At 34.8% G+C, this 21,635-nt stretch overlaps 1 protein-coding gene across 9 annotated transcripts in view; it reads left to right on the top strand.

Moving 5' to 3' along the window:
- nphp4 (nephronophthisis 4) overlaps nt 1-21,635 on the top strand; it is a 296,460-nt gene that overhangs the window by 67,204 nt on the left and 207,621 nt on the right. For 5 of the 9 annotated variants that reach the window (XR_012384296.1, XM_073910320.1, XM_068223138.2 and 2 more), the window contains exon 6: nt 9,036-9,172. Coding sequence is in view for 8 of the 9 variants with exons in the window: in XM_073910320.1 (XP_073766421.1) it covers nt 9,036-9,172 (137 nt within the window). In the remaining variant the exon portion in view is untranslated. The remainder of the gene's footprint in view (nt 1-9,035; nt 9,173-21,635) is intronic. The other 4 variants (XM_073910322.1, XM_068223140.2, XM_073910321.1 and 1 more) reach the window with 1 other exon arrangement.

Below are 21,635 nucleotides of genomic sequence, written 5' to 3'. Positions count from 1 at the left end.
GAGCGTTTCTTTGTCAAATCAGTGTTGTCAAATTTTGATGACGTAACCGCACTGATTCCGGAGCCTCTGAAAGTCCGCGAATGTTATGTGATAAAGCACTGGAAAGCTGAGATTCTCTTCTTTATGCCAATCTTTGAATTGTATGAATCGGATCAACGGAATAAAAGTTATTAAACATTTAAGAGCAATACTTAATTTTAGCCGCGGGCGGCTGTCTCGGTCTTTAAGGGTTAAAACCGTTGATATGCAATTGTTCATGGTATGATAATCGTGCACGTTCAAATCGTGGTAAACCGTCATACCGGTATATTGGTACAACCCTAGTGTTGAGCTTCTTTTAACTTGAGCACAGCATTTTTACAATGCCATTTCATGCAAAACACAAAGCAACATTTTATGATAAGTATATCATGGCATTGAATCATATTCTGTTTCTGGAATGTTCATAGCCACCAGTGTTGCTAATAACAAGGGTTTCTGAATTCTACATATTACAGATGGAAAACAATGTTACTTGAATCATTTTGTAGTGCACTTGTTAAACTTAAAAAAAATGTAACTGGCCAAATGCTCTGAAATTGATTGCTTTTGTTCGCTGTATCACCCCGCTCTGTTTCTTAGATGATATTTACTGCTAAAGGAAATGCTTTAATGTGCTAGATATTCACCACAGTTCTAAAACAATCAAATGCCATTTGATGACTCCTCGTCTGTAACGAGAGAATGTGTGTTGCCATGGCGACAGCAGTATGAACTCTAGGAGGACTTTCCCTTGATTCTCTTCAGGATCACTTGGTGCCAAACCAGGTCATCAGTCACATCTTGAAGAAAAAGCAACTTTTCCGATTCGAAACACTGTGTTCAGAACTCATCTTTTGTTCTTAGCTGATTTCAGGGGTGGTTAAAGACCGCTATGAATGAGCCATGCTGGGTTTCATATTGCAGAGGAGATTGGAAGTCAAGCGCAATTTTGAGCAAATCCTCTATCACTCTCAGATATCTCTACTATCTTTGGCACTCATGGCAAATACAGTATGAACAAAGAAGACTGTTTAACCTTTTGCTCAAATTATAAAAAAAAACTGGCAGATTTTTATTTTTATTTTAGATGAGAGTAGAGCGTTTTTACCTTACCTTAAATCCCTTTTACACAATTTGTGGTGATGTAGTTGACATTGGATTGTAGTTTTGGAGGTTTTCTGATGCCAAGACCAAACTAACTTCTCTAGCGGTGATTCTTATAAGATATTTTGGCAATTTAAACCATCCTCCTAATAATGCATTGGGACAAAACAGACACACATCTTCTTCCAGGCCAAATCATAACACTTCCAGTCGATTTTATCATTTTTGCCATGATGGTGGAAATGTTAATTTTCAGTGTATTGGTTATTTTCTTATTTCCACTTTCCATTTTGCAAAGCACAAAAGCACAACATCATTGCTCTTAATCAAATCTTTGTTCATTGTTTTTATCCATTGTGAATTTGTCCTGTTGGTTTTCCTCATTTGTAAAATCCTGTGAAACAACAGATCACGGCTGAACATTTTACTTTTCATTATCACCCTGTAAAAAGCAGTCAGGATTTTAATGGGAAAAAAAAATTAAAATGTAGTAAAATAACTGGTTATAATTATAAGTTTCCTTAAATTATATGGTAAATAGCCTCAAATGGACTTTTCCAGAATTCGGTGCTTCGTTACATATGACATTACTATGGTCAAAGACTCTAGAATACACAAGACATGTCACTCGTAATAGTTCTGAATGGGGAAAAATGTAGCAGATAGCAACTACATCACTGGATAGCAAGTACTCAATAAATAAATAAATAAATAATATTTTATTTATATATATATTATAAATTTATAAATATATATATATATAATTTTTTTAATTGTCTTTGCTCATATTTACCATGGGTGCCAATATTAGTGGAGGGTACTATACAGTCAGAAAGGGACAGAGGAAATTAGAGCGTTATTTCACAGTGATGTCTCTTTTTTCCTCTCTCTTTCTCTCTCATTATAAAGCGATGAGCAGATGCAGGAATGGGGTTCCTCTGGAGCAGGTTTCTCTTTGAACTGCATCTGAAATGGTTGAGTGCTATATTCTGCATCCTCCTGGGCCCCACACAGACTGAAAGCAAGAAAAAGAGAGATGTTTCTCCCCAAGACTGTTAATACGATTAATAAGACATGATTCAAAGCACTTCATTCCAGCATCCAAAACCAGTATATTCTGTCTGATTATGAACTTCTTTTTTTATGTTTTTGAGTGGGTGTTATAAAAGCCAAATTTCATAAGCTGCCTCTTGATTTTTATTGCTTTAATTGCATCTAAGTAAAAAAAAGCTTTCGATTTCCCGGTGGTTTTAGCGCATGATTGATCACAACTGTACTGTGTAGCTCTAAATGTAGGTTAACATACTCAATGCTTTATGGTTGAGAGGTTCTCTACACTGGAAAGAAAGCATTCTTAGGGGAAGTTAATAAATAATTAAACAAAATGTTATATTTATTATTTAGTATTCAATTAATGTATTATTTAAATGTGTCAGTGGCCATCGGTAATGAATCTTAATTAATCATTACATATTGACAGCTAGAATAAAAATGTCTAGTATGTCACTGGATCGCAACAGCAGGGTCAGTTTAAATGGAATTTAAATATGGGTATTATTTACCCAGCAGCCAATTATTGTTAATTATAAAAACTAATCATTGCTTATAAAGAGCCCTAATAAAATGTCTAATATATAATTGTAATGGTAAAGTCAGTGTAAATTTATTTTATTATTTATCAATTCATTATTTACCTATTTCAGTGTAAATAAAATTTATTAGTTGTAATAATTCATGATTTAAATGTTATTATAAATATGTAAATGAGTCAGTGTAACAGTATCTATTTTATTGATGATTTCCCAATATTTTCAATATAGTAATTAATCTTAATGTTAATCAGTCAACTGACCGCCATTATAAAATGTCTCATATGCAATTGAAGTATAGTCTAACTATTTAATGTGTGTATAGTCTAACTATTTAATGTGTGGACCTTTTAATGTCTACCAGTATATAATCATTAAAAAAAAGTTATTAATCTTTTGACAGCTGTAATAAAAATGTGTGTGTCGTTTTTAAAATCCTGTATTTCATCTGTACTTTCAACTTCTTTTTTAATCATCACACAAAACTCTACATCACCTCATATTAACTGCAAATCTGCAAGATGTGTATTTCAACACTAATTTGTCACACCTCAATACTCTTTAATTGGGCTGCAAAAAAAAGCTAAAAGGTAAAAAAAAAACTTAAAAGGATGAAGTTTAAATCTGAACCGTTGATGCCAAATGTGCATAGTAGATAAAACATCCCAATTAAAGGTAGCAATAAAAATATTGAGCATGCAAAGGTATAAATATCGAACATCATAAATATTTCTACAGGCTCTCCACAAGGCTGCGTACTTTCTCCCGTTCTCTTTATATTATATACAAATGATTGTTAGAGTACAGGGAAATAGGTACTTGGTTAAATATGCAGATAATTCTGTGCTTTTATCCTTGCTTTCTCACTCAGACCAGGAACATGGTCCAGTCTTGCATTACTTTATCTCACAGTGCAATAACATGAAACTAGACCTGAATGTGTCAAAAGCCAAAGAAATGCTCATTAACTTTGGCAAAAAACACCTGCTCTCCAAAGGGTGGTCATAAATGACACACAGGTTGAGGTTGTGGAGAATATAGGTACCTAGGAACAATTATTGACAATAAGGCTCATTAAAGACTGTTTTTATTGTGGAAACTTAACTCTTTTAATGTAGAAAAAGTTATTCTTAAGACCTTTTGCAATATATTTATTGAAAGTATTTTGTCCTTTCCCTTTATTTGCTGGTTTTCCTCACTGTCTATAAAAAGCAAGAATCGACTCCAAGGCATGGTCAAAAAGAAGTTTTGTGAAATTTTGCAGCCTTTTACGGACAGCAGGTGTTGAGGATGGCAATATAAAATATAACGAAATACGGCCCCCCAAAACATATATTTTTTAATCACTATCATTATTGTGTAGCTGCATATAGCCACTTGTGGTTTTGACCCCCCCCCCCCCCCCCACCCCCCAATGGACATTTAAAGTACGCTTTTATACAGTACATTGGGGTTACTTTCAGTTTCTCTCAGCGTGCGGTCGAGAGTAACGCACATGCAGATTATTTCTGGGGCTGATTTAAATGTTGATATATATGTCCCTAAGTCCTCTATTTTTACTAAAGCTTTATTTTGTAAATATTCAAGGTTCAGTTGATCATAATCAGTTTAATACCACCTGTATTTTGTTGTAGAAACACATCTATATAATCATATTCGATTCAAATGGTCTCATTAATAGATTTCTTCCTATGGATATTAAAATTTGTATAAACTTTGTACATTAGTAAAGTTTTACTGCTGGCTGAATGTTAAAGTACATGTGAATATATACTTACTTTCCCCCTCTTTGTAGTAATTTTACAAAAAAGAATGATAATGAAAAGAACGGTTAGCAGTAAAGTCAACAAAGTTACCTAAACTCTTTTCTGCTGTCTTACGCTATCTGTTAAACCTTTGGTTAAGCAAGAATTAATTGGGACACAATTATTATCATGCCTATTATTAAATTATAGTATTTTAGACCCCTGCCTTAAACAAATATTTGGAGTGGAGACCCCATGGGCGACGTTTAAGGACAAATAGATGTTTCACAATTGTTATAAATTTATTTTTGTGCTTGAAGAAAATCGGTCACTTAATAAATGTATTTAAACATTGGAATATTTATTATTGTTATTATTAGTTATTGTTATACATTTTTTATTTATTTTTATTGTTATTGAATTTGTTTATTTTTTCCAGTTTTTATTAATAAATATTTTAACAAAGCTTTAGACTAAGTGTGTCCTAATGCCCCTGTACAGTGAAGGGGACACTTTACTGTCAGTGATTGCCACCTTACAGATTAGACTTTAAACCGAGGTCATGACTTTCTGTGGTCAGTAAAAATCCCATGGCGCTTCTGATAAAAAGTAGAGGTGTAACCCGTGTCCTGGCCAAATTCCCACCAGCATGGCCTCCCAATGATCCCCATCCACTGAACTGGCTCTATAGCTGTCTCTCCACTCCTCCTATAGCTGGTGTGTGGCGAGCGCACTGAAGCCCTTGGTGTGGAGAGACCCGCCTTCCTCATGATTGTGAAGCGCTTTGGGTGTATGGCCATACACTATAAATGTGCTATATTAATACACGTTACATTACATTACATCAGTGAATTTAATGTAGCATAATATATGTCATATGAGGTTAAACTGACAGAAACAGCTGCACATTTCTGGAGTTAGAGCTATGAAAATCCTAAAGTTTATAGTTACTCAACACTCCAAAAAACAACCAAGAAAACATGAGATGTTTGAAGAGGCACATTGAATTTCCTTCATTCCTGTCTCCAGAGGCATCACCTATCGGACCTTCTGCAGCGAGTCTCTCTTGAGCTGCAGTGCTGGAGTGTTTTGTATGCTGTAATGTCCTGACGACGCTGCACTTGTTTGGCTGTCAGGCCTCAGTGCTGCTGTACAGATAAGCCTGGTTTGGTTTGTGTCTGTATGTGTGTGCGGTGATTGTGGAGTGTGTTTGAGGTAACAGAATGTGTGTACGGTAAATGTCTGAGTGCGTCGGAGCTCTCTGGGCCTGGCTTTGATAGTGGCAGACTGTGTGAGTGTGTTAAAGCTAAACAGTGATAGACCGTGTTTGTGTATGGCTGAGTGATCCGTGAAAGTGAAACTCTCCTGGTTGTGACTCATTCAAACCAGCGGGCTTGCTGTCTGCTGCCACAGCAACCTGCGTGTGCTAATACAAACACACGTGGCCGTGGATGACTTTTTGCGACAAACAGACCTAAATGTAGGTGATGGTTCACTGAAAAGCTGTCTGAGATTTACTTGGTGAAATTTTTTTTTGCGTCAAATCATCTATCAAAAACGTGAACATCCAAATTGAGCATGTTTACATGGACACCAACAATCTGATTTTTATATGATTAAGACAAAACTCTCATTAGGAGTCTATCATGTAAACAGCGATTTTGGATGACCTTAATCCGACTACAGTCATAATCGAACTAAAGGGAAATCAAATTAAGACATGCAGAGTATGCCTATTTTAGTTGCATAATTGAAGTGTGGTAGTGTAAACCAATTTAATCAAACTATTACCAGACTTTTTGCGCACACGTGTCTGTTTAACTCTATTCTCTGCACTAACTGAGTCAGCAAAGTACAACAGACCTCTGCATTTTGAAATGCAGAGACTTTTTTTCCCCATTCGGCGTGCGGTATCAAATTTCATTAAAACAACACTTATTCAGCAGTCCCTACCTCATACTTGCATCCAATAACTCAGTTTTTCACGGGGGCATGAATGAAAAGTTTCTAAATTATTGATTTGTTAATGAGTCAGATTGATTAAAGGGTTAGTTAAAAAAATGTTTTAATCATCATGTAAAACTCGGCATCACCTCATATTAATCACAAAGCTACAAGATGTGTATTTTTAACATTAATTTAGTCACACCTCAGCATAATATTTAATTGAGCTGCAAAAAAGCTGTAAGGTGAATAAAAAGAAATAACTTAAAAAATGAGAATGTTCAAAACTGAAATGTTGATGGTAAATGTGCATGTCATGTATTTGATCTCAATTAAAGATAGCAGTTATATATTGTGCATGCAAAAGTATGAAGTACAGTCTATTTATGAAAACAAATACATAAGTCAATTTTAAGTAGCATAATATAGGTCACAGTGTTGCCAACTTAGCGACTTTGTCACTATATTTAGCGACTTTTCAGACCTCCTTAGCGACAAATAAAAAAAAATCGACTTGCGACAAATCTAGTGACTTTTTTGATGTTACTGGAGATTTTTATAGACTCTCATGTGTCCATACTCTATCGCTCCAACTCTTCTCAATGAGCTTCAGGTGATGCTGTCAGTCGCTCCCCCAACTCAGAGCACTTCAGCAGCCCAGCCCTCATATGCAGTCACAGTCTCTCATACCTGCAGCCTGAGAGCAGATTGTTCCTCTGCATACCGACGGCAAATGATTTAGCACCGCGAGCTTGAGGCATTTTCCTTGTAACGTTACAGTCAAGCAGATTTCCTTCTCACTTGTATTAAAATTGTATTAAAACTTTTTTTATATATAATTATTTTTTTGGGTGTTTCACCTTTATTTAATAGGGCAGTAGAGAATTGACAGGAAAGCATGGGGAGCAGAGAGGGGAAGGATCGGCATAGGACCGCAAGGAGGAATCTAACTGGGGTTGCCGCGAGCACCGTAGTGCATGTGTCGACGCACTAACCACTACACCACTGGCGCCCACTAAAATTAACAATTTAATTTGGCCATTTATTCTTTTCTTGTTCATAATCAGAGATTTTTGTGACAGTTTTGGGACTTGTGTGTTTATTATCTGGGAGATTACTGCAAATTCATTTTACATCTATATTGATATTTAAATGATATATTTAATTAAATTGACATGCATATATAAAGCGTAGTGCAAATAAAATATTTATATTAAATATTAACCATAGGCTGTTAAACAAAAACTGATGGACGTGATGACGTCAGTAATATGCAAATTGTTGGGAGGGACATTTAGTGACTTTTTGAGCAGAGTGTTGCGCCTTTTTTTTTTTTTTTATAGTTGGTAACACTGATAGGTCATATGAGGTTAAGCCAACAGAAACAACTGCAAATTTCTGGAGTAAGAGCTATGATGTATTCTAAAGTTTAAGATTACTCATGTTTGCCATGACAAGAATAAATATTATTTATGTTTTTGCTTTTTTATCAGGGTAGCCTGGGAGTGCATTCTTAAAAAAAAGTGTAAAATATCTTACTAAGCCAAACCTTTTGAAGGGTGGTATGCCTCATGAAATATTGTCAAACATTCTTCCTACATTCCAAGCTGAACTTTATTTAAAAAAAAAATCATTGAGCTTTGAAATGAGTCATCGTGTATCATCTAAAAATTCAGGTCTAGCACTTCTAAGAAATATCTGATTTATAGGCAGCGTTCGTCTAAGAAATGCACATCAATTATAGAAACCCCGGTTAACTTAAGGGTTAACGCTGTACAACAGATGTTTATTTTGAAATGAATTATGGAGGATGATTCACTTAACCTGCTTCTGTGTGAAGGTTTACTGCATTTTTATTTTACAGCATATTTTTTTTTGTACAGCATCTAAATAAAACATCAAGGAGGAGCAACTTAAAGAGCAGGTTAGCATCAGGGTATGTTTGGATGTGCCAAGGAAAACTAAGCCAATCCCAAGCACGTGACATGACAGTTTGAAAATCACTTAAATGATTTTAGAATTGATTAAATCTTCCCTTAGACCCCTGTGGGCAATTGAGCTAAATTTTTTTTTTGTCTTCATCAAAAGATAAAACGTGGGTGCAATGGCTTGCATATGCACAAGACTTTCTCAATAGACAATGTTTGAAACGCTTCTCAGTGAGACCCCCACTGAGAGCGGAAATGGGGCCAGCCAAAGATCTCAGCTGGAGGAAATGTGTATGTGATGCTGCAGCCAGACACACACTCCAAATGACAAATTATCATTGGTCCTTATTCTTTTTTTTTCAAATCAGAAGAGAAATTTGGGCCACATGGAGCTCCATTATACTGGCCTCGACCGCATGGATTTTCCCCAGCTTCTGGAACACATTGAGCCCTCTTGTGCATCACTAGTTTGTTATCCTGTGCACTTGTTCATTTATTGCCACAAGTAAATGGATCTTGGCATTCTGAAGCGTTCTGATAAATTAATTTTTACTGTATAATTAAATCCTTTGTTGCTGTAATGCTGTAAAGAATGAATAACCATTAAATATAAAGGGAAATAATATAATGGCTGGATCAAATTGGCTGCGCACACAGGAAACGAGTACAATGTTAACGGTATGATAACTCCATCTCTGTTGCAGCAGATGCGCTGCGGAAGCCTCGTCTGCTGAAGAGCTTCTCGTGTGTGTTGGAGGGCCTACGTGTGACACTCTTCCCCTCCGTGGAGGTCTTTGAATCTGACCTGCTCCAGCTGCTCAACAGAGACTGCCAGAATACAGTAAGATATTTCTCCAACCAAACGTTTAGGCCATTCTATTATGACAGTTCTGTTTTTTTTTCTCCTTAAGTAATGATGTGACTTGTCCTCATAGCCTTTCATCAGCACAGTATATCAAAGACGTTTAAAACCTGTTATGGATATTTGTATATAAAATGTCTTTATTTACAGTAGAGAACCATTTGCGAACTTTACACGCAACAATGATCTGCCTCGTTGGCAAGTGATAGAAAGAATTTCTGAGTTTTGTTTTCGAAAATGTGTTGAAAATCTAACCTTGGTGGATATGGACTTCAGTGGTATTATGCATTCACAAATGTTCCTTTATTGTTATTGTCCTTAAAGGATTCTGTTATGTTTTTTTTTTTACACTTTCAACTTTTGTTTGATTATAAAAAAGACAAAGTTACAAAAGCACAAAGTCCCAAATCCATAGGGAGTTTTTTTGTTTATATCAATAAGCACTACTTTCCAAACTAACTCTGATATCTTAATTGTAGTTGTTGTTTTCTTTTAGAAATGTCACAATATCCTAAATTAAAATGCAATTAAAGGTAATCAATAAAAATGCAAACAAAAGCACACGCATCATTCTAAAATGGCTGCCTAACCAAACACAAACAAACAAAAAAAGTTGGCTACACTAAGGCTCACAAAATATTAAATGTTTTATTTTTTTTTATCAAGTCTTTATTGAAAACATCTGGTATTATTTAGTTTAAATAACTATTCACACCATTTACTACTGGTTTATTACATGCCTATTATTAAGATATTAACTACTTATTAGCACTTACTAAGTATGATCTTATTTAACATCCCTAATGCCGAGTTCAGACTGCAGGATTTTCAAAGTAGTCATGTCACAGATGTTTTCACACTGCATGACTGTCTGTGGTGGCATTTTGTCACTGCTTTGTTTACACTGCAAGATGGATTGGCCAACAGAGGGTTTCACACTGCATGACTTTAAAATAGGAAGAACTGCCGAAAACTTTATCCAAACTACATCTCACAACCAAACACACAAGAGAAGTGACATGGAAACAACGCGAGGTCATGTAGAATATCTTTTGGTATTAACTACATAATGAGAAAGAAGCCTTTAGTGGGGTTGAAAATCTGCTTACTTTGCTCACCTGGACTTTGAAGAGAATTAGCAATTTCTCCCTTTTTTTCATATTGCTCAGATGACACATCAAAGCGACATGGGTGCTTCTGCCAAATTTCCACTAGTATTTCTTCCATCTATTTAGTCCAAATAAACAAAAAAATGAGTGCTTTTAACTTCTTCCTCATCCTCTCTCTGGCCTGCAGATACTCATACTAGTGGATGCTGCTCTCTCATTGGCTGTAGGTAATCACCGATGCTATTTTTAATCAGAACACATTTCACACGGCCTAATTTGAATCGTCGACAGGTCCAGATATTTAGCATGGCAAATATCTCACGGACATCTACGACTCGTCTGCGATTTTCTCAGACAGCATCTTTGATAGTTCATACTGTGTGATTGTTCAGCCATTTGTCGGCAAGTCAAAATCAGCGCTAAAATCATGCAATCTGAACTCGGCATAATCTTATCGAATACCTAAACCCAACTAATAGCTAACTAACTATTAATAAACAGCTAATTAGTGGTTCATTAAGCTAAAAGCTCTTAGGTAATAGTTTGTTAATGGTTTCTTAGTAGTGTGAGTTGTACATTAAAATAATGTGTGACCAAAGATTTATTTGAAAAAAAAAAAAAAAACCTTTTGCATATCTTATGAAGTTTCAACCATGTAGGCAGTTCAGTAGACAAGTGACAACCTGGTGAAGAGCTTGTTTGCTCAAAACAAAATATGTAAATACTCTTAAAATATATATTTTTAAATATTTTTGAAACCCTGATGTTGCCTACTTTTGGTGTTTCCACAATAAAGAGGGCAGAGGCCAGTTTGAGTTGCACTATTGTACTAGTGTGGTGTGACCATGTCCATGCTGTTTCACAGATCTAATATGCTGATACACATGCAATTTCTTCCCCTACTGCTTACATTCACAAGATCCAACAATATGTATGTTATGTGTGTGCGCTTATGAGATAAGCTTATATCTGAGAGTTGATGTGAAAGAGAACTTACTGTAATACTCCTTCTACAAGATGTCTGACAAACAGCTTTCTGTTAGTCCCTTAGAGCTGTGTGTTCAGAAAATGGTACATCGGGAGTTTAAACTGACAAAATCGTAAATGCATGCAGCAGCTCATTTACTTTTTAGGAGATGCATACGAAAGTGTGTTTTTGTTACCCTAAAAACTGGAATTTATAGTAAATTATAGTAATAATAATAACAATTAAGATTGGTAAGGTATTTTTAGCTGAAGCGTAACAGACACACAAGGCTTAAAAAAAGGGCATACCAGCACTCACACTCATACCGTATAATCTAGTTGAATGCTATATCTTTTTGAAAGTGTGTCACAAAAATTGTTATAGTCAGACCAAAGTTGTGACAGGAATATTGTTCAAACTTCCATGCTGTATTATTGTTTTTTAGGAGTTAGATATACAAATGTAGATACTGATTTCCTGTACTTTGGATTGAGGGAGATGTATTAAGCTCAAATGAACTCACAAAGAGTACATCCACACAGATGATACTTCATTTATTAAATGTTAAACTTGCTGGAAGGTGCGTTTACAATGCTTTTCAGCTTCACAACAAAAGCAAATATGGTTTCAGCTGATATTATTTGATCCACAGTTTTGTATCAGAATCAGAATGAGCTCTGTAAGCTGGTATTCCTTACGCTGTAGATACACACTTTACATGAATATACATAACATAGATTACTAGAATTAAATGGTAAGCTCTGTGCACACTCTCTGTAGTCTCTTTAGCATGTGAAAATAAATAACCAAAATAAAACTTTGTAAATGATTGTCTTCAGTGTTTATCAAATGCACAGGTGGTCTGGACACAGTCTGGATAAAAAAGCCTGCAGAGGAAATCAGAGTTGATTTCACTGGCACGGCGTGTTGGGTTTTGCATTAGGATGGAGACCGTTGTACAGACTAACTCCAGATTTCTCTGATTAGAGTTGCATTGTGTCTCTCTGATAAACCTCACATATACATTATAAATCTACCCAAATACTCTACAGTCACAAACACCATCTGCTTCTGTTTTTCCAAAATGAAGATTTAAATGAACAAAGTACGTGCAAAGAGGCTGCAGAGACCTTCGGATGATAGAGATGCCCGCGGTTTGCTAATGCAGCCTAGATGTTACTAATCAAGGCTGGTAATTAAAAGGCGGCACATATAAAGTACACAGTCATTGCCATAGAAATGGTCACATTTTGAGTCGGTAAATCTAAAGAAAGGTTGTACACCTGATTAAATCGTATAGTTTCTATGAGTAATATAGTGGACGAAGGCACTTCTGTTCGTCTTTGTGAATGAATTGAAAATTTTTGTTTGCGAAACACACTATGGTAGTTATGTGATGCTTGTGGTATTTTCAGAATCTGTGTCACTATATGAAGATGTGATATTCATATGAAAGCTTTCCTTTAAGACGACTTATTATGCCCCTTTACCAATGTGCAAAATAAGTCTGATGTCCCAAGGGTGTGTATGTAAAGTTTTAGCTCAAAATACCACACAAATAATTGTTTATAACTTCTTTAAATGGCTTTTATCCAAATTTTGGTGACCGTCGCCTTAAATTTAAGTTTTATAAATTAATTTGGAGAGGAGCACGTGATATGATTTATCACAGCTAGTCTTTCATCCGTAATGAGTAATAATGCAATCAGATTGATCTACGCTTACAATAAATAGACCGATTTCACCCTACTACCTTATGCTCGTTTTGGAAGAATCCCTCCTTCCCCCCCACCTCCTCCTTTTCCTCCGTTTTCCAGGTGAAGCTCTCGAGACCTACCTGATCTCGGACTCCCTTATATGTTTATTGACCAGGTGGGAGCTTTTGGCTCAATTATCTCCTGGGACAGCATGCCAAATCTGCTATTAACGCCAAGCATATCTAAGTGTGAACTCTTGAAATGAGATTGTGCTCTTTTTCAAAATAGGACAGAGCTACAAATACGTATGTGTTAGCACAGTGGCAAACAGGACTAACGTTATCTCTGTGTATAACTGAAAATGTGTAATTAAAGGAAAATCACTTTCCTAAAACTAAACAATAAAAAGCTAATAAATTAGTTAACTTGAATAGATTTTGCAAATTAAATGTTTAAAAAAACATAAAAAAAGTATTGTTTGTATATAATGTATTTTTATTGTGAGGGAGCTTAAGGTTGAAGACATGGAGGTGAAATGAATCCAAATGCTGGAGGTTTATCAAACAAAGAGCGTACATTTAAGCTAAAAGCAAGAATCATAATCATAAATCAGGCAAAGTCAAGCAAACGAAGAGGCAATCTGAAAACGCACACTAGACCGTCCGAAATCCAAAAAGCAGTAGTCAAAAAAGGTAATAACACAATGGCAAACACAACAGTAGGAAAACGTTTGGTAAGGCAGTCAAACTGGCAAATCTTTGCAAAGAACAGACATAAAGAGTGTGCTTATAAATGGTCGCTACCATGAAATAGCACCGAGGAAGTACCCAGTCAATATTCAGGAGAGATGAAGGGTCATCCGCCATCTTCGTTACATTATTAAATCCATTACATAATTTTTAAATATTTAATAAAATTCTTTTTTTTTTTTTGGTTTAATAAATCCCTTGATTAAAGGATTATTTTAAATCATAAGAATATCTTATTTACCCTAAATTTTTGCACACTTTGTAATTAAAAAGAGATCTAGAATTATGTTCTGTATATGTATTTATTTTTCTTTTATGTGCTTTTAAATGTGAAACCTCAGTTGGACAGGTGTTGAGTATTAACAAGTCTGCTTAAACAATTAAACAAATGCAGTTGTTTGTCCAGTGTAATTGTCATATCCTTGTCAAAAATGTAACACAATAATTGTATATAAAACAGAATTTCCAAAATTCCAAAACCAACACTCACCTCATTAGTAATAGTAAGTCTCTCTAAAAGAGATATTTATTTCTGAAAGAGAATTATTGCTGACAGACACGTGTGATTTATCACTTGATGCCTTGTGTCACGCTTAATTAAGACGTGATATAAGTCACTATGGATGCAAAGTGTCAGCATATGAACACAATTAGTTGGTTCTGGAGCTGTGGTCCGCCGCCTCCACGAGTCTTATATCGGAAATTTCTGTATTTTTTCCTGTAAATTTCTCCCTCACACACTTTGCATTACGGGAAAGAAGCATTGCACCTTCTGTAAGACAGTACTCTGTATTCTAGTGCAGTTATGTTTCAGGGTGTGTGGATCTGTGAAAGCTGTCTGCAGTCTCTCTCTTTCTATGTGTGTGTGTGTGTTTGTGGAGCCTGGACCCCAGTAACCATGTTTGACAGATGCACTCATGCGTTTGCAATTATTTACACACTGCAGACACACCGCTTTGGTCATCCCTTAAACTGAGAGAGAGGGAGAGACATGAGGGGGAAAATTGAAGTGGTGGAAATTGATAACAATGTCATTTTTGATGACTTGTGACACACCTTTTGTTTCTCACCCCTTCATAGCGCTACTTCAACTGGGTGTTTATGGTGTGAGGAAACCTGGTGTGTCCTTAATACAGCGCAAAAAAACCTGCAGACTTGTGCATCTACCGTGAATGTGAGGAAGTTTTAATTAAGTTTCCTGAAGTGCTCAGGATGTGTCAATTTCATTGCGAGGTCAGTGGAATGTCAGAGGAGCTATTATATAAGGATGCTCGGTTCCACTTTATATTAGGTGGCCCTAAAACTATGTATTTGCATCAAAAAATAAGTACAGTGTACTTTCTGTACTGTGTTCATAATGTGTTGGAGAACACTCCTGGTGATCTTGAGGTGGGACAGTTTGGTGGTATGGGTAGGTTTAGGGTGGGTTAAGTTGTATGAGATGGTCAACAGCGTATTTACAAATGTATTTAATCAATCATAAGTACAATGTAAAAGCATGTATTTTCACAATAAGTACATTGTAACAAATTATTAATTTTAGTCGAAGTACATATTAGTTAAGGCCACCTAATATAAAGTGCGACTGGATGCCCTCATACCATGTTTTTTAGAACAATTCTGATAACAAAAGATTCTGAGTTTCAGATGATAGTTTACAGCATGTATATGAGAAATGTTAAACAGGTAGCAGTGGGATATGGCTGTATATAAGCAATGCTATGAGTGTGATATTGCGTTTATACAACAGTTCGACAGCATAATCGTGTATATAAAGGAAAATCAAACACGGAGTTTCTCAAAAACCCTTTTGTACAAGGAACTACTTTCTTCTGCCACTCAATCACGTCTGCAGCTGACGGTAAGAACAGCAGAAAGCGTTGCCAGTTCAATAACATTAATTTAGAGCAAGTATTTGAATGATTCTCTAACGTAATTTCTAAAGTGATGACAAAACAGGTCATTTTTGCTCACATTTTAGGATTATAAGGCTGAACGGCATGAAATGCCATTAGTCTACAGAGATTTCCTAGTATTTTTCTGTTGCAATCAGGATTTCACAATAATTAACACCGAAAAAAGCCAGAGCAAAGCAAACACTACCAGTTTTTTTGGTGTAAATACAGCATTAAAAATACAAAAGAGAGATTAACTTAGAATATCACTTACCAGTTTTATAATTATTGATCAGCTGTAGTTTGAAACTTACTGTAGTTTTGATAATGCTGTTTTTCTCCCCTAAGGACTTATTGTGCAGTCTCTGTCGTTATCTTATAATTCTTTGGTCTGCTCAGACTGGCTGATGCCAGTCAATGCACTGAATCCGATGCTCTGAAATATAAATATTTAAAATAGGCACCATCCTTATAAATAAATGGCATAGCTACAATCTTAACAATTACATTTTTGACTTAAAAAAACCTCAAAAATAAAGTATGTTGTCCAACAGCAGCGATATTTGTCGAGCTGTAGAATGTCCTCTGCTTGTCGCTGTATGTGGGCGTAGTAATACATAAACAGGTAAAAGGTGAAGAGGCTGTAGGAGGGCTGTTATTTGTGGAATATCGCATGGCTATAAGCCAGTCAGATTGAAGAACCAGACAGAACTGTTTTGTATACATACAGATATAACATTGTGTGAAGGGTTATTTATACAATTTTTATAATCATGACATGTATTAATAAATATAAATGAGGCTTTATGAATGCTTATGACAACTATCATTAAATGTCATTTGCTAGGTTATGTCATTTTAAATGCAAAAGTGACGTTGTTTTAGATGTTTTTGTTATAGAAACTTGACAAACAAATACATTATAACCTGTTTGTCTTTGTCATGACAATTTGACATTACCGAGACAACATAATTATCATAAATCTGAAATAAACATGACATGTTTCATGTATATGTCATGGGGCCTATTATAATTGTCATGACTTTTATGACAGTGTCATAAATTCTTTTCTTGACCTCAACTGTAGTGGTACAAATTAAGTTTGTTATTAAATTGTCACTAAATATTATTTGAGTATTGACTCTTTAACTGAAAAGTTTTAATGGCAAATTCATTTTGTTCCAATGAAAAAAGTGATCAGTAAAATAATAACAGTACAAAAAATTAATATATAATAATACATTTAAAAAAATACAATTGTACACTACATTAGCGAATATCTCAACATGTGAAGCTATTCCCCAAAACTTGTTTGTGATTAATAATTGTGAAAATGTACTCATTTAAATACTTAAAAAAAAAAAAAAAAAAAAAAACATTGCTTCCGCTACATTCATTCTTCCATGGCGGGGCGCCATGCCAAAGTTCATTCCGCCACGGCTACATTACAGCTTCTCATTCAAAACATTTTATTTTTTTAACAATGGGTGATAATCGCACCAAAACATATTAAAGAGTAAGTAAATTATAACAGCGCGAACCTTTCTGTAACCGTAGTAGTGCTCATTTGTTTAACCCTTTAAGGTGACGTGCTGACTGACTGACTGACAGGTGCGTGATGCTCGAGACCCAGCAAACACGACGTAAAGCCGTTTCACTTTACTTCAGGATGCATTAATACTGTCTGTAAGTCTATTGGACACATTCATAAATATTCCTAGCAAATCTAATAAATGCTGGAGACATACTCGTAACATAAACACACTAAACCGCACTTCAGCAACGTTTATTTGAGAGCGCACAAGAAGATCTGCACACTCTTGAAGCGGCTTATATTTAAGGGGGCATGCAAGAAATTTTGAGCACGAGCAGAGGAAATCAGCATGCAAGCAAAGAAATTGCATGCTGTAGGCTATTACATTAATGCTATCTTGACTTCTAATACTGCGCCCACGACATTTGTCATTGAAATAACGTCACAGGTAAATCTGTGTAAAAAAAAAAAAAAAAAAAAAGGCCTGCCGCCACACCTGGAAAAAATCCTAGAGGAAACACTGAACAATATTTATTGGGGAATGAATAAAAGTGATTAAGTACATCACAAAATCTGCTCAACAGCACAGTTTGGGCAGAACCTCATATGGATTTTTAGTCTTTCACTGTGATCTGATTGATGCACAATTCATCAATTATTTACTTATTGGAGTATTAGAGCTGACTATCCCCAAGTATTTTAACTGAATATAAATCAACACACAGGACGTCACTTGTTGTGATGTTCAAGTGATCTTCTTTTTGTTGATCTTAGTGTCCTTATGATAAAATTATTTCAGTGCTTGAAATCCTATTGGTATGATTTATTATACTGTAGTGCTGGCAAGGCATATTGATATTCACAAGGTGTTCTGGGTAGAGTTTGTTTAAATCCATTGCCTCGGGTATAAACCTCTGCTATTAATTTGTCCTGAACCACTTACAGTATAGACTTTAAACCTGTGAGTTTGAAGAGAATTTAGCCTGAGGTATTCTGTCTGTTACCTAAAAAAAGGTCTTTTAAGATTTCTCATTGATCGAAACAACTGCACAGATGTAGTGTCTAGATTCCTTGCTGCTTATAATCATAATTTAATCCTTAAAATATTTTTTTTTTCCAAAAAGCTTTATTCATTCATTCATTTTCTTGTCGGCTTAGTCCATTTATTAATCCGGGGTCGCCACAGCAGAATGAATCGCCAACTTATCCAGCAAGTTTTTTTGCGCAGCGGATGCCCTTCCAGCCGCAACCCATCTCTGGGAAACCCAAAAAGCTTTATATTATTATTATTATTATTATTATTATTATTATTATTATTATTATATTTTAAAGACATCTATTAGTTAATAATATTAAAAACAACACTATTATAGAACATGGTTAACGAATAATAAACAGTATTATTATTATTATTATTATTATTATTATTATTATTGTTGTTGTTGTTATTGTTATTGTTGTTGTTATTGTTAACAATAATAATAATAATAATAATATTTAATAATACTGTTTATTATTCGTTAACCATGTTCTATAATAGTGTTGTTTTTAATATTATTAACTAATAGATGTCTTTAAAATATAATAATAATAATAATCATCATCATAATAATAATAATAATTATTATAAAAATAATAAATATTATAATATTAAAAACAACAACAACAACAACAATAATAATATTTAATAATACGGTTTATTATTTGTTAACCTTGTTCTATAATAATGTTGTTATTGTTATTAACCAATAGATGCCTTTGAAATATATAATAATAATTATTATTATTCATTCATTCATTCATTTTCTTTTCGGCTTAGTCCCTTTATTAATCCGGGGTCGCCACAGCGGAATAAACCACCAACTTATCCAGCACATGTTTTATGCAGCGGATACCCTTCCAGCCGCAACCCATCTCTGGGAAACATCCATACACACCCATTCACACTCATACACTACAGACAATTTAGCTTACCCGATTAACCTGTACTGCATGTCTTTGAACTGTGGGGGAAACCAGAGAGAACATGCAAACTCTATGCAGAGAGAACATGCAAACTCCACACAAACGCCAATTGACCTAGCCGGGGGTCGAACCAGCGACTTTCTTGCTGTGAGGCGACAGCACTACCTACTGCTCCACTGCATATTATTAACTATTATTATTATTATTATTATTATTATTATTATTTAAACCATCAAATAAATTAACTAGTAGTTCACAGTTTGAACAGTCAGTTAGAGTTTTCAGCACATACTAAACTTTTAGATTTATTAAGGACATAAAAAACAAAACAAAAACAAGCGTGAAATAGTCAGACAGACCTCCACTCAAAGATTTCAGCAGAGGATCTTTATCAGGGTCAGAAGTGATTATATGAATCCATCATCTGCGATTGGCAAGCAGCTTCGAGTTTAAAAAAATAGCCCTTTCTTCATTGTGTTAACAAGAAAGATTGAGACATTGGCGACACAAAACAAAAAGAAAAATCAAGATAAATAGTAGGAGGGAATGGAGGATGGAATATTCATCAAAATCTGTGGCCTCTTATCGGCTGACGTCACTTCTCTGCAGTTCTGAGGTGATAATTCACATGTGATAGCAGTTGACAGCAGGCTCTAATTGGCCCTCATGTGGGTGGTTGACCTTTAGAGAGTGTGACTCTCGATGCATTGTCATCAGGATATTGTTGACGCTCTGAACACATCTCAGTCTGTGAAAGATGCATGAAACCTGTGCAGGTGGAGGAAAAGAAAAAAAAAAACATGGGGAGATTTTTGTTTTTAACAGAGAATTTTGATGGCCATGGTGTAAACTTGTGTATATGGACTATATATATTTAATCCTGGACATTCATTTTAAATGGGATAGTTCATCCAAAATAAAAATTTAGCTATTATTATCTCACCCTGCGGTAGTTTCAATTCCATACAACCTTCTTTCTTTATCATATAGCAAATGGAGACATAAAAATAATTCTTCCTCACACTCCTCTGCATAATAGCAGTGAAAAGCAAGCACATCAACCATTTTCTTTTTTAAATATTAAACAATGGGTTCATCTGAAATATATTGTTAGTGTTTCAATACTGTTTTTCCAAGTGTTCTTAGAGTTTATGATGGTGTTTGGTGAGAAACAAATCGAAAGTTATTATATTTTTAACCAAAGTGCTGACATTGACTGCTTGTTCTCAGTGTACAACTGCTTGTTCAGAAGACTCCATGAGAGCTGCAGTTCACTTTCACGTATAAAACACACAAGTTCACCATTTTGATAATCAAAAATGTATAAATATAAACATTTGATATACATTTTAAATTAAATGTACAAGTAAAAAATGCATTATGTACCTCCTTTGCACAATATTTGACTGTATTATGTAAAGTACTTGTATAGTCTGTCATGTGTGTATGGTTAAATATTTATAGTATATGAATAGGTAGATTACCGCTTGAATTTGATAGCTATAAATAGAAAATTGTTTGAAAATTGCTCTTACATCTAGTGTTGTTTATGTTTATAGTTTATTTATGTAGCACTGTTATCATGCAAAAGCCATCATTTGCCTCAACTTTGTCCATACATATAGCAGAATGAAAATAAAGCTTAACTTGACTTAAGTTTGATTAAGAAAACATGAAAAAATTTCAAAAGTTGAAAATATTGTCTTTTTGTATAATAAAAGTCAGTGGGTTCCATCACTTTGAGATTTCAAAAACATATGCATACAAATTCGAATTCATACATGTGGCTCCTGATGATTCTGAGGATGTGTCAAAATGAAAGAAAACGATTGCTTGGTGCAACAAACTGAACACTGTTATCCACAGCCTGGACAAACTGTTTTTACCATACACTAATGCTTGATCTACTGGCTCCTCGTCACTTAATGAATGAACTATTTTTTTGCATGCATATTCAAAAAAATGTATAATTTCATTATAAGTTATGCATACCAGAGGACAACAATTTCAGGTAAAAAAAAAATAAATCACCTACATCGTTTTGGGCCTGAGGGTGAGTAAATGAACAGCAAATTATCTGTCCCTTTAATGCCCAGAAATCTCCAAAAAGCCATCCATTCAGTTTCTACTAGAGCTCTGGTTGTCAGATGATAATTTGTTGTTGTGACAGACACATCAGGTGCACCTGCACGCCTCAGATTAGAAAGCACATAATATTTATAGTATAGTATTTTCAGTTGTGTTTCTGTTTATCTTGATTTCTCACAGCTTCTCCCGAAATGGACTGAATTGCTAATAGCACAGTCATGCAGACTGACCGGTCAAGTTCAGCATTTTATTTAAACTATATATTCAATTTTGGTTTGTTTTTAATTTTTTGATATACAGTTGAAGTCAAAATGATTAGTCCGCCTATGATTTTTTTTCTTTCTTTTTTAATTGTATTCCAAATTATGTTAACAGATCAAGGGATTTTTCAAAGGATTATTCTTTTGGACAAAGACATTTGTTTTATTTCGTCTAGA

This window comes from Danio rerio, chromosome 8 (assembly GCF_049306965.1).
Source record: "Danio rerio strain Tuebingen ecotype United States chromosome 8, GRCz12tu, whole genome shotgun sequence".
Taxonomy (NCBI): Eukaryota; Metazoa; Chordata; class Actinopteri; order Cypriniformes; family Danionidae; genus Danio; species Danio rerio.
This window is presented reverse-complemented; position numbering and strand designations above follow the sequence as displayed.